Below are 20,120 nucleotides of genomic sequence, written 5' to 3' on the forward strand. Positions count from 1 at the left end.
CAGATATTGCGTTTGCGTTTATAGCAGTTTTTGTAAGTGTGCAAAAAGAGGAAGAAAAATAAGAAGAAAAAAACCAAGAAGCTATGCAAATTTGTGAAGTCACATATTTCGGGAACGCTTGAAGTAATTTCGCTCAAATTTGGATTGTGGAGTACTGAAGTTGAAGGGCATGTACACAGCAAAACTCGTCTTGTTTCATTAATGCAACACAGAGCTATGGAGGTGTAAAAATTGTGTTTTCGTTCTTCCTGTCAATATACTCACGGGTGTTGTGCGCCGGTTTCTTGGACTGCAGACACACTGCTGTGTGTCTTAATATCTAATCCAAAACAGCCAAGCTGGAAAAAAAGTGTAACCCTGAAAAAGGCTATGGTCAAAAAAGATGTGAAATACAAGGTGGCAGCCAAGAAATGACTGTGATGGTAGGTTAATGGTAAAAATTTTAATAACGACTATTCAGGTAAATTTTGGTGCCACTTGGAGCCTTTTTGAAGGCCGCACTCATCTTGACATTCATACCAAGTGAAACACTTGTCCATACGTCTAGTCACTTCTTCACTTTAGCTTATCTTCATTCTTTTTAATGTCACTTACAGTTGATTTGCCAATGCCATAATCTTTAGCAATGTTGCTTTAAGGTCATCTCCAATGGAAAATTTGTTTTTGCTTAAAACACTTCTTATTGATAATAATGAAGAGTGGTGCGTATTATTTTAACATAACATGCATTATATAGCTAGCAGCTCACGATCTATGAAGTTGCAGTTTTATTTCGGAAGTAGCATCACTATACGTCACATCGTGATCTAAATCACGGGTGTACAACGCTTTATAATAATGTTCTCTTTACCTATGGTAAAGTATTCTTTGTTTCGATTCTTAGATATACTTCTGTTCTCCACTAATGCCAAGAAAGTGTGTAGCTGCTGATTGCAACGCGGTCAGCGGAATGGGGTATAGCCTTCATGTTGGCCCTGTGACGAAGGCGTTCGATCTAAGTGGACTAGGGCCGTGAAATGCCAGCGAAAGGATTGGGATGGCCAGACACCAACCTCACTGCTCTGTTCTAAGCATTTCGAGCCTGAATGCTTTGCTATCAAAGGATCATGGTATTGTGAAGAAATGGGATTGCCAATAAAGAAGCGATTAAAACCTGATGCTGTTCCAACAATATTTCCACGACCTGTGCACAGAAGTTTCTGCCTTTCCAGTACCCCACCACCTAGACCAGCTGCTGAAAAGCATCAGCGAAAAGCGGTAAGCAAATAATATAGTAATTTATACACACCATGTCAATTTAATTTTAATATAATAAAATATAGCTACTTTAAGAAGCTATGTCAACAACTCAAACAACAGAAGAACTGGAAGCAAGTCTAGATGCGCAACCTTTATTGACCCAGTTGTCAAGTGTACAGTCTTCATCGACTCAGTTGTTAAGTGTAGATGCACAGTCTTCATCGATCCAGCTGTCCTCAACTCCTGAGCCACCTGCACACAAGTAATGATGTAAAAATATAACACAATCGCAGCAAACCTAACCACATCAATCTTTAGTCCTGTGACTGTTACGCACCTGACTGGCATTGGTTCTATTGGGGTACAATGTAACTTCTTGGCTGCTCCTCCACTGAAGAAACTTTCAAAGGTACCAAATGCCCTTGAGGAGTCATTTGCCACTGATCCAGAAGACACTGACATGGGTGATCATAAGGAAACTGATCTAGACTCATCATTTCAGATCACACAGGATGATACCACAACAGAGTAAGCAAACAGTAGTCTCACACCTTTAGTAATTACATCCACACCTTAGTGATGAAATTGAGCAGCAAATGGATCCAGGATCAACACTAGATGAGATAAAGTACATAGTCTTTAAGTCATCATTATTGGAGCTATTCACATCATGTACATCATGCCACAACATATGCAATGGTACCATCTCACAACCCAAGGGAACATTTATCTGCGTAAAACAGCTCTGTTTCCATTGTGGCCACAAAAGGATATGGATGAGTCAACCAATGATCAAGGATACACCAGCTGGAAATGTGATGCTTTCTGCTGCCATTCTCTTCAGTGGTAGTACTCCTGGAAAAATATTGCGGCTAATGAATGAGATGCGAATAGCATGTATTTGTGACAGTACCTTCTACAACCACCAGACAGCTTACCTTTATCTTGCAGTGGTTTCAGTATGGGAAAGCCATCAAACAAAGCTGTTGGCAGAGTGCAAAAGTCGTGGTACTGCCCTGTCTATAGGAGATGATGGGAGAGCTGACAGCCCTGGACACTCAGCAAAGTACGGCTCTTACAGTCTTATTGATTTTGATAGCAACAAAATTATTCACATGGAACTAGTCAAGGTAAAATTTGCACACTGTTTTTATATCATATGTGATTAGATATGTTCCCAGAGTAATCAAGTAACGTCTAGCAATCACATGGAGAAAGAGGGACTATCCAGGGATCTTAAATTCTTAGATGCTAAGTCTTTGCAAGTGGGCACATTGGTTACTGATAGGCATAAGCAAATTGACAAGTTTCTCAGTAAGCAGTACCCAGACATTGAACATTGCTATGATGTGTGGCATGTGTCAAAAGGTAAGGTAGTTGCTCTGGAGAAATGTATGTAGTTTATTATGTATAGGGGTAAAGAAGAAATTAAACCAGGCAGCAAAATACAAGGACTGCAAACTTATTAATGAATGGGTAAAAAGTGTAACCAATCATATGTACTGGTGTGCAGCATCAGCTCCAAGTGGTAATGAAATGGCAGTTCATTGGAAGTCCTTGATGAATCATTTGTGTGATGAACATGAAGACTGTTACCACACTAATGACCTAGGCAATAGGCATAAAAAGTGGTTTATACCAGGTAAAGGCAATAAAACAAAACTAAACTCAACCTTGCGCATGTATAACTGGTACTAAAGCATGGTAGAAACTCAGTGATATCATTGGAAACCCTCGATTAATATATGATATTAAAAAGCTCTCCCCTAGCCAACAGACCAGCAGCATTGAGAGCTATCACAGTGTAATCAACCACTTTGCTCCTAAATTGATGGCTTTTTGTTATCATGGAATGCAGTGCAGGTAAAGAACAGGTATATGGTATAATATACAGTGAAATTGAAGTGATAAATATCACAGGTTATTGATTGCTGCAATGCATTTTAATGAAAATTATAAGAGGCCACAGGCATTCACAAGAGATGGCAAAGAATGGAGATGGCTGACTTTTCCAAAATTGAAGCAAGGGGAATGCACACTCAAAGTAGTCCCAGTGCAAAAAACTTACAGTAAGTTGGTCAAAGTATTCATCTTGTTTGTTACATACTCATTACAGACTATGCAAACGAATTGATGGTGAAAGCAATAGAACTATGTTTAACAAATGCAGAGGAAGATAAAGGGTCGCACAGAAAGCCACCTCAGTTACCTAAAGCCCCTCCTCATTTAGCAAGCCAATATATGCATCCAGAAATACCTGAATTTTGATGATATAATGACTGATATAATTAGACTCAATGGAAATCTCTTACATTTTCTCTGTCAAGTTGCATTTGCAATTGGGTGTTTTTTTTTACGTAAGGCACTGTGGCCATATATTGCCTGAATCAATACTAGAACAACTGATAACAAATGTACCGTAGCTACACTTATAAAATATGTGGCTTATCAGTACATATCCTTAATTCGTCTGTGTCTATACTCTGCCATAGGAGCAATGCCACTGCCTTTGCAATGCAACTCTTGACAGTAATCACAAAGTCCCTTTCTATGCTCTAGACTGGGAAGATTCCTTACGGGAAGTGGGAGCGGTGACCATCATTTTCACTGACACTCGATCGCTACCTGTACAATTTGCGCACTTCGATCACGCTTCACGGAGGAGAAAAATAAATGGGTAAGCAATACCACATCCTATTCTTACCGTCTACAGTTCTAAGATATGGTAACAGACCTTACTCTTCAACCCAACTCGCGTCACAACAATTCTTACAGATCACATTGTTACGTCACAAGTTCTGTGGTTACAACTTCGGAAGAGACGTTTTTGCAACTTTGTGGCTTATTATCTCACTGAATAACAACAATGTTAATATTAAAAATGTTTTTTTGTGCATTGTACGGTTATACAAACATATCAAAACAATGAAGGCCGTTGCTATTTGTACGCGACTGTATGAATAGCCCACGTGCTATTAGTACAGTCATGTACGAATAGTTCACGTGCTGTTTATACGGTCACATATGAATAGCTATGAAATTACTTGGTGCTATTCGTATGGCGGTCCGTATGAATAGCAAAAAAGCTATTTATACACTGTAAATTCAAAAGTGTGATGTTCATACTGATGGTATGACTCCTGCGGTCGCTTAGATGTAACAATTTGTTGGCAATGGTCAGCTGCCTCCTCAGTGCCAGAGATTGACATACAGTGGATATTTAGAGATGGACCTATTGAGATATTGTAATAAAGCAGTCAATCACTCCAATAAAGCAGTCACACTATTCAGAGAAGCAGTGTAGCAAATTATGCAGTGCAGTGTTGAGGACTGCCATTATCAGCAGGCTGTGACCTCTTTTTCCTCCAACCCAGAGTCTGGATATGCCACTGTTGACATAGTTCATTCACACTCAGCTGACTTATTGAGTTTTCATGCATGGAACAATGATACTGCATTCTCACTTGTACTATTTATGCATTGTAGCCTCGGTAAGAGCATGCAATTTATTATAATAATAATAATCACAAAATCAATATTCAGATAGTTGCACTCAAACTAATACAGGAATATCAGTTAACTTCTAGCTAGCTAGAGCTAATGTACAAAAATACAAGCATGTATATTACATATCACAGCTAGGAATAACATGACCATGAATTACCTTGTGGTCATAATGGCATGATGCTAGATCTCTGCCAAAACAAAGATTATTACAGAAATATACAGTCCAGTAATCAATTTGCATTTTCCAAAATGGACTTGAAGAATTTATGCTGATTAAGAATTAGCAAAGGCAACAACTTATTTCAAACATCAGTTGTGTGACATATGCAACTTTGGAATCTGACATGGGTTTGATTGCTACCCAGTGGTCATAGTCAGTGTACAACACTTGACGGTATGCATGCAGCTCCTATAAAGCATTTCCATAACACAGCATTAAGTAAAACTTGAAATACTGTCTGGAGGAGTTCTTAAGATTGTAATTGTGCCCTGTAAGTCATGAGATTGGTCACATAAGAGTTGATGAGCAGCATCAACTCTTGTCATACATAGCTGGAAGTGAGACACTCAACTCTTGTCACACATATAGCTGGAAGTGAGACACTTAACTCCTGTCACACATATAGCTGGAAGTGAGACACTTAACTCCCATTACACATAGCTGGAAGTGAGACACTCAACTCTTGTCACACGTAGCTAGAAGTGAGACACTTAACTCTTGTCACACATAGCTGGAAGTGAGACACTTAATTAACTCTTGTCACACATAGCTGAGAGTGAGACACCCGTCAAGTACATTGCAGCAGTAGTTGGGACTGTTGCTTATCGATCTATTATTTAGACACTAATCCGATAATGCTTACTCGTTCTACAACTATATGGTCCCTTTCTGAGTACTTCTTTGGTGCACATGTTGCCGACACTGATTCAAATGATCCTCCTCGCCAAAAAATCATCAGACTATCTGGTGTATAGGGTTGCATAAATTTGGCCAAGAATTCGGCTTGCTGAAACGTCAATATTGCATCACTAAGATCCTCTGCGATATTTTAAAATCCACCAAAGCATTCGACAATTTACTCTAGCCAAAGATGTACCCGACGTTCACACCACCAAACTTATGTGCCAAAAGCCACATGTAGTTTCCGGAATGCAAAAATCATCAAACTACTAGTAGCTCGTTTATTATGATTCACGTGACTGCCGTACAAATAGCCTAAGAACTATTCATACGTGACTGCCGTACGAATAGCCACTCCGAACAATAAAATTGATAGGTAAAATTTCCACTGGAGATGACCTTTAAACTAGCTCCTCCAGTAATCTTTTTCAATATAGTAACTTTTGTTCAATTGACAAGGTCACACGTTTTTGTTTTCTTCAGCCATATCCTCAACACTCAATACTATAATGGAACATAACTATCTAGGTATCCGTCTTCATCACAGATTATCCTGGGACCCCCATATCAACTATATTTGCAGCAAGGCTAATCAACTTCTTGGCTTCCTAAAGAGGACCTTGCACACTGCACCAATAGAAATTAAAGACCATCTTTACAAACAACTATTACCACCATCCATTGAGTATTAATTGTTCAGCCATCTGGGATCCCTACCACAACACAAGTATATACAAACTTGAAATGATCCAGCATCGGGCTGTTCGTTTTGTTCTAATTTCCGTGACCAACTGTGGTTCAGGTCTAGTGAGCAACAGCACGACAGTGTAACAGATATGCTGTCATACCTTGAATGGCCTAGTCTCCAAGACAGAAGGACAATGACTTGACTTACTTTGCTATTCAAAATTTTGAGAAGCTTAATAGTCGTACCTGATCATTGTATACCTCCATCAGTTCCAGTATCATACACTCGTTCCAACCACCCCCTCAAGCTATTTCACTTGCAACAAGAATCGATGTTTACAAGTACTCTTTCTTACCACGAACAATTATTCAATGGAACCAACTACCTATCTCTGATATTGGCAGGATTGATATTGACACTTTTAAGAACAATCTGATTGGTATTGTGTGTAATTGTAATGGACATTAGCGTGTTGCCCCTGGTGGGCTTTGCTAATTAATAATTATATAACCAAGTACTAAGAATAATACGAAACGCGGTTAAAATTACGTCATAAATAAATAAATAATTAAATAATTAATAATTAATGTTTGAGAAAACTACGAGGCCTAGAGACATGAACTAACCGGGGATAGATTCGCCTATGAATGAAGGCACAATCGTATAATCGTCGCTCCTGTTTGTGCTGATGACTTGACCATACGTGTAATTCTATATAATGCCCAGTACCACACCCTTGCTTAATTACTTACATATTGCGCGAAGAAGATTAGTGATGCCCGTGCAGGAGAGCCAGAAGCCACTTGTGTAAACAAGAAGATTACAAGTAAGTTTTTATGTTTGTAACATCTCAAGTCTCCATGCCAGCTGCCAGTGGATTCATTCACGTAAATAAATGTTTGAATCATATCTACACAACAGAACACAGCAAGTAGTAATAGAAGGCCGTTATTCCATGTCTTGTGACATAACATCTGGTGTCCCCCAAGGCTCAGTTCTTGGACCTGCCCTTTTCCTAATATATATCAACGACATAACTACAAACATACATAGTGAGCTGCGACTGTTTGCAGATGACATTTTAATTTATAGACCTATACACTCACCAAGTGATCAGAAGATTCTGCAGGATGACTTAACTACTCTTATAAAATGGGCAAATGAATGGCAGATGGACTTTAATGTATCTAAATGCAACATCTTACAAGTTACCACACACCATACCACCAAAACATTTACATATCAAATGAATGGAGTGCCCTTGAAATCAGTAGAAAAGATTAAATATCTTGGAGTTTACTTGAACAATAAACTTTCATGGCACGATCACATTGGCTACATATGCAACAAAGCAAATCGATTACTTGGTTTCCTAAAGCGAAATTTACATTCCTGTCATAAACACTTCAAAGAATATGCCTACAAACAATTTCTGCTACCATCTATCGAATATTGTTGTGCCATCTGGGACCCACACCACCAAAATGACATTTCTAAACTTGAAATGATTCAACATCGAGCTGCTCGTTTCGTCTTAAATAAGCCTTGGAACAGACACCACCGTGACAGTATCACAGACATGTTAAATGAACTAAATTGGCCATCTTTACAAGAACGCAGAAAGCAAGCACGCCTCATCCTATTGTACAAGATAGTTAATCATTTATTATTGGTTCCAAATCGCTGTCTGCCATCATTAAATCAAACTGCTACCAGAGCCCATCATGATCAGAAATTTAATCGTATACAATCTTCAGTAAACACGTATCTCTATTCATTCCTACCCAGAACTATTCCCCATTGGAACGATCTATGTATCCCAAATCTATCTACCATTGATCTTGAAACATTTAAACAATCAACTACTCCTACTTTATAACTGTAACTTAGCACTTATTGTAACTTAGCACTCACTGTAATTTAGTACTCATTGTAATTCTAGCACTTATTGTAACTTACCACTTACTGTAATTTAGCACTAGTTGTAACCTAGCACCTATTGTAACTTAGCACTTATTGTAACTTAGTACTAATCATTATTGTAACTTAAATTATAGGCACTTATGTTATTGTAACTTAAACTAGGCACTTATGTGTACGTACCTTGTACATTAGCGTAAAAACCCTGTTGGGTGTTTGCTAATCAATAAATAAATAAATAAAAGAAAACATTAAACTGACATATGCCACTAAAGCTCTTTACAATAAGCTTACAGTTACATATAAAATACAAGTAAACAATTTTGTCTTGTGCAGCTGGCATGGCGAACTTTCTGTGTGTTGGTGTCAGGCAATTCAATACGTGCTTAATCTTTTTTCAGTGCCTTCAACTGGCGTAGCTACTAGGCTCTAGAGGCTTGGCTGTCTTCCTTTATCTGGTTCATCTGGCTTGCATACACCTACAGCATTGTGTAGCTATCTCCTGCAAGTTGTGTATGCATAACTATAGTGTGTCACCCATCACTGTGCCATTGCTACATCACTGATGAACCTTAGTTAGCTCTAGTTGATGTTGATATGCATTGCTGTATATTGGCTAATAATTTTTATCTGCATGGTGATGTTGCCTGTAATGTATTGCTGCATACAATACTGCAATAATGTATAGTTCTCTCCTGTATGTTTTGTATACATATACTTTGTACACATCACTGTGCCATTTATACCACACCAATGATGTACTGGCACTTAGCTAATGGTGGCCATTAGTTACGATGCCACTATTGTGTTATATCTGTCACTACTGTGACATATTGAGTTGATTTGGGGATAATGCATTCACCACCTAATAGTCTCACGTTGGTGTATGTACTTGGTTGTATGTGATGCGGTCCTAGTAATAATAATAATAATAAAAACTTTTTAACCTAGCTAAAAACGCATTTATTACTGGGTGTTAATTAGATTTTTTTTTTGCTAGCTACATGACCCATTCGGATTATCCGAGGATCCAGATTAGAGAGGGTCGGATTTGCGAGGGTCCACAGTATAACCACTTATAAAGCATAAAACTATACCAAAGATTGAGATACTTTAATAGAACAGTCACAGGGTAAGTGACTGCTCTATTAGATCTTTTTGCCTGATTTTGTACTGACAATGAATGTGGATGTTCCTTTACAAATTTTTCTGTGATGCTACATGAAAAATATGTGAATTCTAATTAATCATTCTGGAAGATCATCATGTTCTTCTAAAATATTCCACCACTGAATATTAAATCATTCCGGCATACGGTAATGTATGCATGCCTACATACAAATGTACAAGGAAAATATAAAAGTTAAGTCCATGCAATTAATGATCATAGCAGTGCAACAAGGGAGGCTGCCTACACCTGTAGATAATCTAGTAGGCATCTAATCCCTATTTCATGCAGTCATGGATACAGAAGTAGGGTATTAATATCCACTACTTGAATTTTTCCTTGTACTTGTTAATATTGACTAGTGTGTATGTTTATTTTACAGAAGGAAATTGCCAGCCAATATATCATGATGGGAAGTACTGGGAAGCAGATACTTATTTTGTCGACCCGGACAGTTGCATACATCATGCTCGCATTCGGTGCAATGATGACTCCTATAATTTGGGTACGTGTGTTAATAAAGAGTGGAACTTTGATCTACCACCAGAGTGTTAAGCAGCCATGGTGACTAAATGTGACAGTGTGTACTTGAATGTAGTGCTTTTAATATTATGTGTGTTATTACTAGCTATGTACAATAGTTTGTTATTTATCGACTCCATATTAAGGAGCTGATTACTATAGTCATATGAGATGATAAGTGAAGTTCTTTAGCATATGAAAATTCACAGATTTGACCATATAGGGGCAGATCCAGACTATTAAAGAGGAGAGTTCGCGTGGTAATCTGTCCAGTTATATACACCTAGTACACCTGTAGTAGCAAATGACTAATCACTCTCCAGCAAAGTTTCACTGTTAAATCTTACCTTTAGGCTTTTAGAAATGCAATTGAAGCATTTGGGAGTAGTTTAATACTGTAAAAAAAGGTAAATGATAATTATTTTTAGTACTGAGTGGAGTAGCAGTTTCATGCAAGTTTGAGACTGTTTTTCCAGTAAAGTATTTGTAAGTGTTTCTTTGACTACACCATCCACTACTCTATAGAATAAATGAGTGGTCAAAGTAACCCAGTATTGTAATAATTATTAGACATTGTAGTGATTCAGTGAAATAAGATTGGAGGTAGTAAGTAGGACATGCTATTATTAAGTCACGCCCGTAACCAGGGGGTTCGAATGGTTTGGAAGAACTCTTCTTTAGGATTACCAATTTAGAAAAAAAATGTTCTAAACTGGCATATACAACATCAGTGCCCAAAAAGTAGGGAGGGGCTGAAGGCTGTTCTGAGGTGTTAACTAAAGTGGAGCTAAGCCCCACCTCTACACAGCTAAGATTTGGGTGGGGATGAATATTTGCTAAAAAGATCGATATTCTCTACTAGAATACTCTAATACAACAGTCACTCAAATGCTCTAAAAATACAGTCACTCAAATATTCCATGCCCAACCATACATGGTTAAAGCTTTCAAACAAAATGAAGCTAAACCTCTTCTATAATGTGCTTATCTGAACACTGTGCTATACCTATTTTTCAGATATAAAATCATGAGATTAGCTATTATTATTAATAAAGTGTAGACAATCCTAATTATTAATTTGTGGCTCCTTGTACTGATGTAGCGGAAGAGGTCTTGTGTTTCATATAGCTGCTAGACAACAAATAGTAGTTACTGCTTAGTATACCTGAGAAATGCTTGTGTGCATGTAATGCTCTTGATGTCTAATTAAATGTTTAGAAGTTTAGTTATCGGGATAGTGCTGTCCTGCTGAACTATATAGCAAGGAAGTTCACAATAAAAACTATCTGGATGAGTATATTTGCAAAGTCTTAGCTCTTTTATTGATGTGCAGGGGTGTATATGGGCAGGCATGGAGTTTGATTGATCGATTGTTTATAACTTTACAGTACTGCATACAAGTATAAAATAATGGATGAACAATTAATAAAATCTATAGGGTACAGTACTACTGGTCCACTAGCTCAAAGCTACCAGCCATTAAAAATATAAAATTTACACAGCAAGAACAGTGACAGTTTCCAAAAGGTTTTAACTTTGTACACTTCATGATCATCTGTACAAATGCAGTTTACAAAGATTGAGGAACCCTGAGTGTCCTAAGTTGCAAATTCTGTGTACACAACCACAAATGACATTAAAGCTCACCAATCCATCTATTATAGTGCAACCGGGCATAAACCTCCTTACTTCCTCACCCACGCATTTATTTCTATATGCCACTAGATACATTCTATAATGTTTTTATCCTTTCATGTGTTGCTTTGCTCATTAGTATTTCATATTTTTTGCTTTTTTGTGGTTATACATATTTGCAGTGTCTCAGAGCGTACTTTTATAAATTGTGATTTTCAACAAATTTCACAGAAAAATCAGTAATCTGACTTTACGATTTCATAAAACAAAAACTAAAAAGAAATTTACAAAACCCCAACTACAAATTTTAGGCATGTCTATCTCCTTTCAGAAAATAATGAGTATATACATGCAAAAATTTTGAAGTATGTGAAACTAGATACATTTTTTCGAAACCCTATGAAAATCACAAAAATCACCATAACTTAAGTTGATGGCTATATATTGCTGTATTTCACAGTGGAGTATATAGATTTAATTTCAACATTGACTTGTGCATAGGCCATCTTTAGAGGCACACTATACTACACTACATTGGGCATGCAGCAAACAATTTACCTACAGTAGCTTACAGTTGTACTTGTTCTGAAACTTGATGCTATATATATAAATAATTTTCATCCTGACACTAAAACATCCTGGCATAAATGTCCTGGTGTAAAATACAGTATGCAGCCATTTCAAGTGGCTTAATAACTACAGGCTGGTGACAACTAAAAACAAACAACTATGCCACATGCAATGCATGCCTAATCAATCTATTAAAATCATATTAAAAATTAAAAATCATTAAATATATTGTTTTTGTATCTATATGTATATAAAGCTGAAAAGCTATCTGTCTGTCCAGCTTTGTGATGCTGCTAACTCGACAACCAAAGCATGTATCAACACGGGACATTAATGAAATTAAGTACCCATCTGGCAACTCCAAGTTTGCTGTTACAAATTGCTACCTGCTTCCGTTCATTTTCTATAAAGCATTGAAGGTGTTGGTATAGAGGAAAGCTTGAGCTACATTCTGGCTGTCAAAAACCACGAACAAACAGCCCAAGCATTAGGGCATAGAACTGGTAACCCTAACTTCCAGGGTTTGATTCCTGCCCATGACAACTTTTTTTCTTTTCAGTGCCACACTTTCGTGACACACTTTTTATATGTTAGCTATTGATGATGCTTGCTCAGATCTGTGCACGTATTGACATGATTCAGGCTTGGACAGAAATGCTCACCATCTGGCAATGTCACAAAGTTTATTGCAGGCTTCTACATGAGCTCCTTCGCCTGCTATAGTACATTGTAGGCCTGATGTAACTTCAGCTGTATTCCATTGCTAACCACATGATAAACAACTCAGCTGGTAATTTACCTCCCTGAAGTTGGTGTGGTTACCGCTGTGTAGGGTGAGGGTTCGAATCCCACCAGTGACAAAACTTTTTATTTTGTTTTATGTACCCTTTCGGTGCACACTTTTTCTAACTCTTCTCATTTATAGCATCCTGGTATTGCTTCACAGCATATGAACTGTTGGAAAAGTATATATAGCAGCACATTTGGTTGGTATAGGGTAGACATGGGCTGGCTGATTGGGTGCATGTCTGTTTGTCTGTATGTTTGTCTTACATGTTCTATTAGAGTAAGTGCCTTCTCTTTGTGCCTCCAACTTTTTGTGATGTTACTTACTTGCCTAAATTATAAAAACAATTAGCCAGGAAGTGTACACTTGTGTGTTAAGTTAATTTTGCTCAAACCTATACTGTTTGTTGACCACATTATTACAGTGCCTGCAGGATAGGACAGCACCACATAATTTTCGCGTGTCTTGATAATTATTGGTTTAGCTTACATGCAATTCTGCTGTTTAGTTACCCACAGCCAAATGTTTACATCACAACTATTAGGCTATTAGGTTCATGCAAAGATATAACCATGCGTGCTACTTTAGGACATGATCTTTAATACTTCATTCCCAATACAATGATTCATGTTATTGTGGTTAATGTAGAATGTGAAATGGTCCTGTACGTAGGGCAGGTACCAATGTTTGCTAGTGTACCAGTTTTTTTTGTTTTTATTTTGACTTATGCATATCAGGGAAGCTTTTGCATGTCTACCTATATACAAAGAAATTTACAATACTGTGATTGTCTTGTGCTACTGCAACTCTGTAGCATGTTATAGCAAATGTTTTCAAGTAGCTTTATTGCTGACAATTCCGGATGATAGTACGGCTTTAGCTATCAATGATCACTAGAATTTGCATGTACCACCATTCTGGTATGAATTTCAAATAGTTGTTTCCCACTATATGCATGTTACATGTATTCAGCTGTGTACTTGTTATACAATAGTGCTGTGAACCTGCAGAGTTTACTAAAATCGGTTATTGGAAGGTGAATAATTGGATATTGACCAGTTATTGTTTGCTTGTAAATTAGCATACATTGTGGCACTAAACATGCCTGTTGGAAGCCTTAGGGTAGTACAAAGTGACCATCTGTCTTACAATAACAGTTATTACAATCACATATTTACATATGCTTTGAGGTTATGTTATGATGTTAACACTTGTCAACAGGGGTAATTTATGGTTTACCAAGTGGGTAGGCAAAACCGGGTGTCTGGATTCAGTGGAATGGAATAGTGGACTGGAATGGTGGAATGGACTGGAATGGTGGACTGGAATGGGATGTTGGAATGGAACAGTACTTTGGTAAATCCAATCGGTGGTCACCTTTTTATAAATACCACCTTCTAACAAAGACCACCTCTTTATAAAGATCGTTTTGCTTTAATGTTTAAATTGCTGCTATCTTGTTGTCTTAGAGTGTATCCCCATAGAATGATCTTATTGATCAGTTGTGCGCCACATGCCTAGAAAAGTCAGAGTGATATCTGATTTGTAATATAGCAATAATATCCCATGCAAAAATAGTTTGGCTGTACAAAAATGACGTCCCATCAAACTAAAAGTAACATGACAACTAAAGGAGCTAATATCTGGGTGAGGCCAAGAAATACTGGCAAATAACTTGCTATAATTTATAAAAATTTGGTCCTTTATCATTGACTCGTACAGTCTTGCTGCATTCCTAGTTAATTCCCTGTAACTCTAATTGGCTAGTAATTTAGCCACCTTCTTTCTTCTCTACAATGCCAGACCATTTAGAAAGGTACCAATTTACTAGCCTATTAGATTTACAGGGAATTAATTAGGAATACAGTCAGACTGCACAAGTCAATGATAAAGGACCAAGATTATTGTAAATTAGTTGCCAGTATATATTAACATTAATTTCTTGGCCTCACCAGATATTAGCTCCTTTAGTTGCCAGTTGCTTTTAGTTTCGTGGACACATCTTTTTTTGTATAGCCAAGCTGTTTTGTATGGGGTATATAGCTATTATCATAAATCAGATATCACTGGCTTTTTAGACATAAACATATGGCACACAATTCATCAATAAGCATGGCTGTCTTATAGGGCTCTAAAACAACAATTCAGATATTAAAGTAAAACAGTCTTTGTAAAGAGGTGGCCTTTGTTAGAAGGTGATCTTTTAAAGAGGTGACGATAATTGAAATTACCAAAGTACTGTTCCATTCCACCATTCCACCATTCCAGTCCACCATTCCATTGAATCCAGATGCTCGGCAAAACCAGTTTAAAAGCTTCTCAGCCAATAATTGGCTTGACCTAGACAATACTGGTTGGTATCCCGGCAGTTTTTCCATACTGGTTCACAACTAGGGATGCGGCGATTATGCCGGCATAATTTCGGGCATAATAGATATGTGTGTGAATCAGGAATTATGCTAGCATTTTGAGGTGATTATAAAGCTTTAACAGTAGGAAAATCTGCAGATTGCACAATTCCGTTAAAAAGATCGAGATACTCTAATAGAGCAGTCAGAAACTCTAATAGAACAGTCACTGAATATCATTTACTCTAATAAAGCAGTCACATTGAAACGAAATACTCTAATACAGCAACCAGCTAAAGAATTAAGACTATTGGAAGCTTAAACATCATTGAAAATGGTCTGATACAGCAATAAACTGGCATTATTAGCCAACTATTGTGGCATAATTTTGGGAATAATGGGCAATTCTCAAAAGCATAATAGGTGATTTTTTGAGCACTGCTCAAAAGCATAATGCTCACTTTTTGGAGCATAATAGCCTCATGCCTATTCACAACACTATTATACAATACACTATATTAATATTAATTGGTCTGATATAGCTCATAAATGCAACACAAGAGGATATTGATAATATTAAAACATTGCTGAAGAATCCTAACCAGAAGCTGGCTGAAAATTTGACTAAAGCAGCATTTCCTTTACTAAGGGAAATAGCAACTGCTGTTGTATCTGCTGGATACAAATACACTGAACCTTGTGGCAAGTGTACTATGTCATCAATATTGTTTAAAAGAGTATGGCTATACACAATTACAACATTGGTAGGGCCAGCATGTTACTACTATACATAGCAATTCTGGAATTCCGTACATTTTGCATAAAATTTTCTCCGTGAATCTTCCATTGGAGAGTTGGCACAATCATTTCACTGCCATACGAGCAATTAATCAAACAATTGGATCATTTCTAGGGTTTCTGGGGACAAGGAATACGGTGGTGCAGTTATTTTCCTGTTACAAATATGTTTGTGTGGAGTTTTATGCCAATTATAAGATTATTTTGCAATATAGCCACAATAGTGTTATGTTCTGTTCACAAGAAACAACCCAGCACATGTTAGTTACATCAAGGTGAGCATTTTTGTCCGTGTAGTTTTCAATATTACTATGCTAAAAATTTGCAAATTTGTACCACAAATGGCTCATCTCTTTGATGCACCATTTTGGTAGCTGTCAAGGAGCTGTACATTAAGAGACAAAATAATCATATAAGCAGCTTAAATCAACAGTACAACTCCTTGCTTTGTATGCACATTGTATTTTTGAGTGGAGGTGACTGGTACAGAGTGGTTGCACTTCACCATGTGTATGTTGTTTTGCCATCCACAAGATGCTAAATGCATGCAACTATTTAATGGCTTTCTATGGAGGTGACCTTTATTCAGAGGGTCTTACAAGTAAGGTTACACTGTGGTCCATGTATTAAGGTATTTATAACAGAAAACAGAATGTTGAAATGTTATTGCAAAGCTCAGTTATAAGCATTTGTTCAATTGTGCCATTTTTGCGACTATTTTCAATGGAAAGATACGGAGAAAATTTTGCCTATTTTAAAGGACAAATTTGCTTATAACTCCACCATCCTATAATGGATTTTTAAAAACTAAGTGTTTATGAGATCCTCAGGGTGTACTACACAAGGCTATGCTAAATAAAATGTATTCCATTAATTGTAAAATTTTCCCGGAATCGCTACTATACAACATTATAGCCTGAGTTTCAATGTTTAGTATTATCAAACATATGGTAGTACTGTTTAATAGGTTCTGCCCAAAAGTGACATGTGCTGTTAAAGTGCCGTGTCTAACCATCATAGAAATATCATATGCGATGAAATCACCTTTACGGATTAGTCTTACTCCATTCAACATCAAATACAGCATTTTTAAAAAAACTTACAGATAACCAGATATATAATTTTTTAAAAAAAGTTAACCTGTATTTGGTCTGCCTGCATGTCTTACTGCTTCACTGCCTGACCACTTTTGCAAGGCTAAAGGCCAAACAAAGCACAGTTTTATGCCACAACAGCAAACTCACAGGTGGGATGTGTGCTTTTTGAATGTCTGCCTTCTGCATGTCATCATTCAATTTAATGGTCATCTTCTTCTCCATGCCAAGAAACTATACGTAATTTTTCATATCAAAAATTACCTTGAAGTAGTTTATTATTTATACCCAACAAAATTCTTTGATGCATTTAACAAAACTGTGGTAACAAACTGTGGTATCCCTGATAGCATCAGGTAGTACTGCAGTGCAGATAGTACAGGTAGTAGTACTGTACTAAGCTGGGCTTATATAATGATTGCAATGGGCCACACCTTCTTAGATTATCAGAACACATCACCATATCTTTAATAGTCAGCATATGTATACATACTGTATATGATATCATTCACATGGTATAAATGGTCCATCGTCCAACTGACTCTCAAGTTTCCAGTAGTTGCAATTCCTATTGTAACTGTAGTTCCTTGATATGATACAGACGGACGGAAGCTCATGCAGGTGGTGTTGCTGAATAGTAAACAATCAATAAGGTTATGACAAGCAAAACATAGATCGTGAAATTATTCTGGTTCATAGTTGATGTGTAAACGCACAGGAATTATATCTTTGCAAAAAACATAAACAGTATGGAAGTTGTCTAGTATGCACTTGATTTGCTGAATTAGTATATTTAATTTTTTTTTGACATCCCTCACACTTTTCTATGCTCTGTTTCACACTCTACTTGTGGTCAGAATAAATTTATTGATTTACTATCAAGAATTAAATTTTTCAAGAACTTTATTTCCTAGAACTTTTTTCCCAGAACAATAATAAGGGTACTGTATGAAATCATCTACCAGATGATGTGATTGAATTAGAAACTTTTGAAATCTTTGAATAATCAATGAATAATATTTTGATCTTGCCAAGGTACAAATTAGATATGTGAAAATTATGTTTCCTTGTTTTTCATAATACTCACTTGTCTGTTACACACTAATATGCTACAGAAATAACCCCTTTTTCTTTCAAACCTCACTTGGGCTGGTACATCTTCCATACCAAATTTGAGCTAAATTGGTCCAGCGATTTTCAAGATATGCTCTTTCAAAGTTTGTCTTATCCTCTTCATATTTTGTAACCTTGACTTTTCCTTTGCAACACTTATGCATAATTTTATCAATGTGTTGTCCCACCATCCCCTCAGGGGTATATAGAGTGGGGATTTGACAAACCCACATGTCAAATACCTCATAGTAGGCCAAACCTACAGTGTGTCAAATTACCACCATAAGCCCCAGTTGCAACAATGGTTAAGGGAATTGACATCAATTTTATAGATGTGATAATGAAAGTAGTTGTCAAATGCCTTATGGCAGGGCAACAGTTTTATGTCAATTCCCTCTGTAAATTTCCGTCTATGCCTGAGAGGGGTTGGTGGGGTAGGTGCATTATAATGTGCCGTAACTTACACATCTACAAGCTTTATTGGATTTTCTTCATAATTATTTGGAGGGTATAATACAGAGAGCATAATACAGTACATTCATCTTAATACAGTACATTCATCTTAATACAGTACATTCATCTTAATACAGTGCATAAAACACATTATGGAAGTTCACAGATTTGACCAGATCTTAAACTAATATTGTAACTATCAGCTCCTAAGATTTCTATAGTTGCAATGAATGTACACTACAATATCCACTACTCTATAGAATAAATTAGTGGTCAAAGTGACCCATGCACTAATGTATAATTAGACTTTGTAGTAGTTCAGTGCATGTACTGTATGCATAGTGCAATCACATCCATACAGTTCATAATACAGTGCAGGGTATGACAAAAAGATCTAATAAATAAAAAAGAATATTCCTAATAAGTTAAAAATTAATCTACAGATACTGTAGGTTAACAATTGTAGCACAAACCTACTGTGATTTAGAAGACTGCAACTATTAGCTTCGGAGATTATAAAGCAAAATCTGAACATGTCACAGTTGAGTTATTTTAACAGATCAGTTGCTAATAAGAAAAGACCTGCATGAAAAATGTGAACAAAAGTTGTCCAGAGAGGGACTTCCACACCCATATGCCCAAACCTGTTACCATTCAACCACTACTGTCAGTTATTCACCCCACTTAATTGCCCTTACATTCTGTATTATTATATATATATCAGTAGCATGGATGCGATTGCACCTAACTAACATCCATTAAAGCTATTAGATCTTCAGCAACACTTTACTTTTCACTTACCGAAAACAGTTGACACTAATAGAGCAGTCAAGTAAATACTCTAATAAAGCAATCAAAGCTTCATACTTTTGCCCTACAGTTAGTTTATAATCACAGTGTAAAGTACTGGATTTACACTACAGTTAGCTTCCTTACATGTCCCTAGAGGGATAGTCGTCTAATAAATTGACACTTAATGAAAAAAAATGAGAAGTCAAGATGTTTAAGTATACACTGGCTGAATGCAGACTCCTCAGGCGCTTGCCTTGAGTCTATGGATCAAGTCACCACCTAGCCTGGAATTTTTTTCTACATTCAGCATAGTTTTCAGTTACAGGTTTCTGACTCCCTGCTTCACAGGCTTACTGTTAGCCTCCCTGCAGGTCCCTAGGGGGATAGTTCTCTAATAAATTATAAAAGAAGATTTATTGTATTATGATTGTTAACTAAAAGAAAGCCTAAAATCCAATCTCAGAGTTTCTAAAATCTCAAAAATTTTTCAATTTCCCTTTTCAAAAATTACACAGCACAAAGGATGAAGGTAAGTTCATGATGCAAGCACTGTAACAACTGCTGTGCAGAAAAAGGAATGTTTCA

The 20,120-nt window shown here is 36.8% G+C and overlaps 2 protein-coding genes across 3 annotated transcripts in view; both read left to right on the plus strand.

Moving 5' to 3' along the window:
* LOC136236119 (collagen alpha chain-like) overlaps window positions 1–10,128 on the plus strand; it is a 61,170-nt gene extending 51,042 nt beyond the window's left edge. For both annotated transcript variants that reach the window (XM_066026229.1, XM_066026221.1), the window contains exon 17: window positions 9,806–10,128. In XM_066026229.1, coding sequence (XP_065882301.1) covers window positions 9,806–9,978 — 173 coding nt within the window. In that variant the 3' untranslated portion in view covers window positions 9,979–10,128. The remainder of the gene's footprint in view (window positions 1–9,805) is intronic.
* Window positions 282–20,120, plus strand: part of LOC136236181 (uncharacterized) — a 179,563-nt gene continuing 159,724 nt past the window's right edge. Inside the window, exons 1-6 of the mRNA XM_066026294.1 lie at window positions 282–1,257; window positions 1,323–1,767; window positions 1,817–2,369; window positions 2,421–2,607; window positions 2,654–3,308; window positions 3,356–7,161. Coding sequence (XP_065882366.1) covers window positions 1,700–1,767; window positions 1,817–2,369; window positions 2,421–2,607; window positions 2,654–2,937 — 1,092 coding nt within the window. The 5' untranslated portion in view covers window positions 282–1,257; window positions 1,323–1,699 and the 3' untranslated portion in view covers window positions 2,938–3,308; window positions 3,356–7,161. The remainder of the gene's footprint in view (window positions 1,258–1,322; window positions 1,768–1,816; window positions 2,370–2,420; window positions 2,608–2,653; window positions 3,309–3,355; window positions 7,162–20,120) is intronic.

The sequence above is a fragment of the Dysidea avara genome, chromosome 1, assembly GCF_963678975.1.
Source record: "Dysidea avara chromosome 1, odDysAvar1.4, whole genome shotgun sequence".
Taxonomy (NCBI): Eukaryota; Metazoa; Porifera; class Demospongiae; order Dictyoceratida; family Dysideidae; genus Dysidea; species Dysidea avara.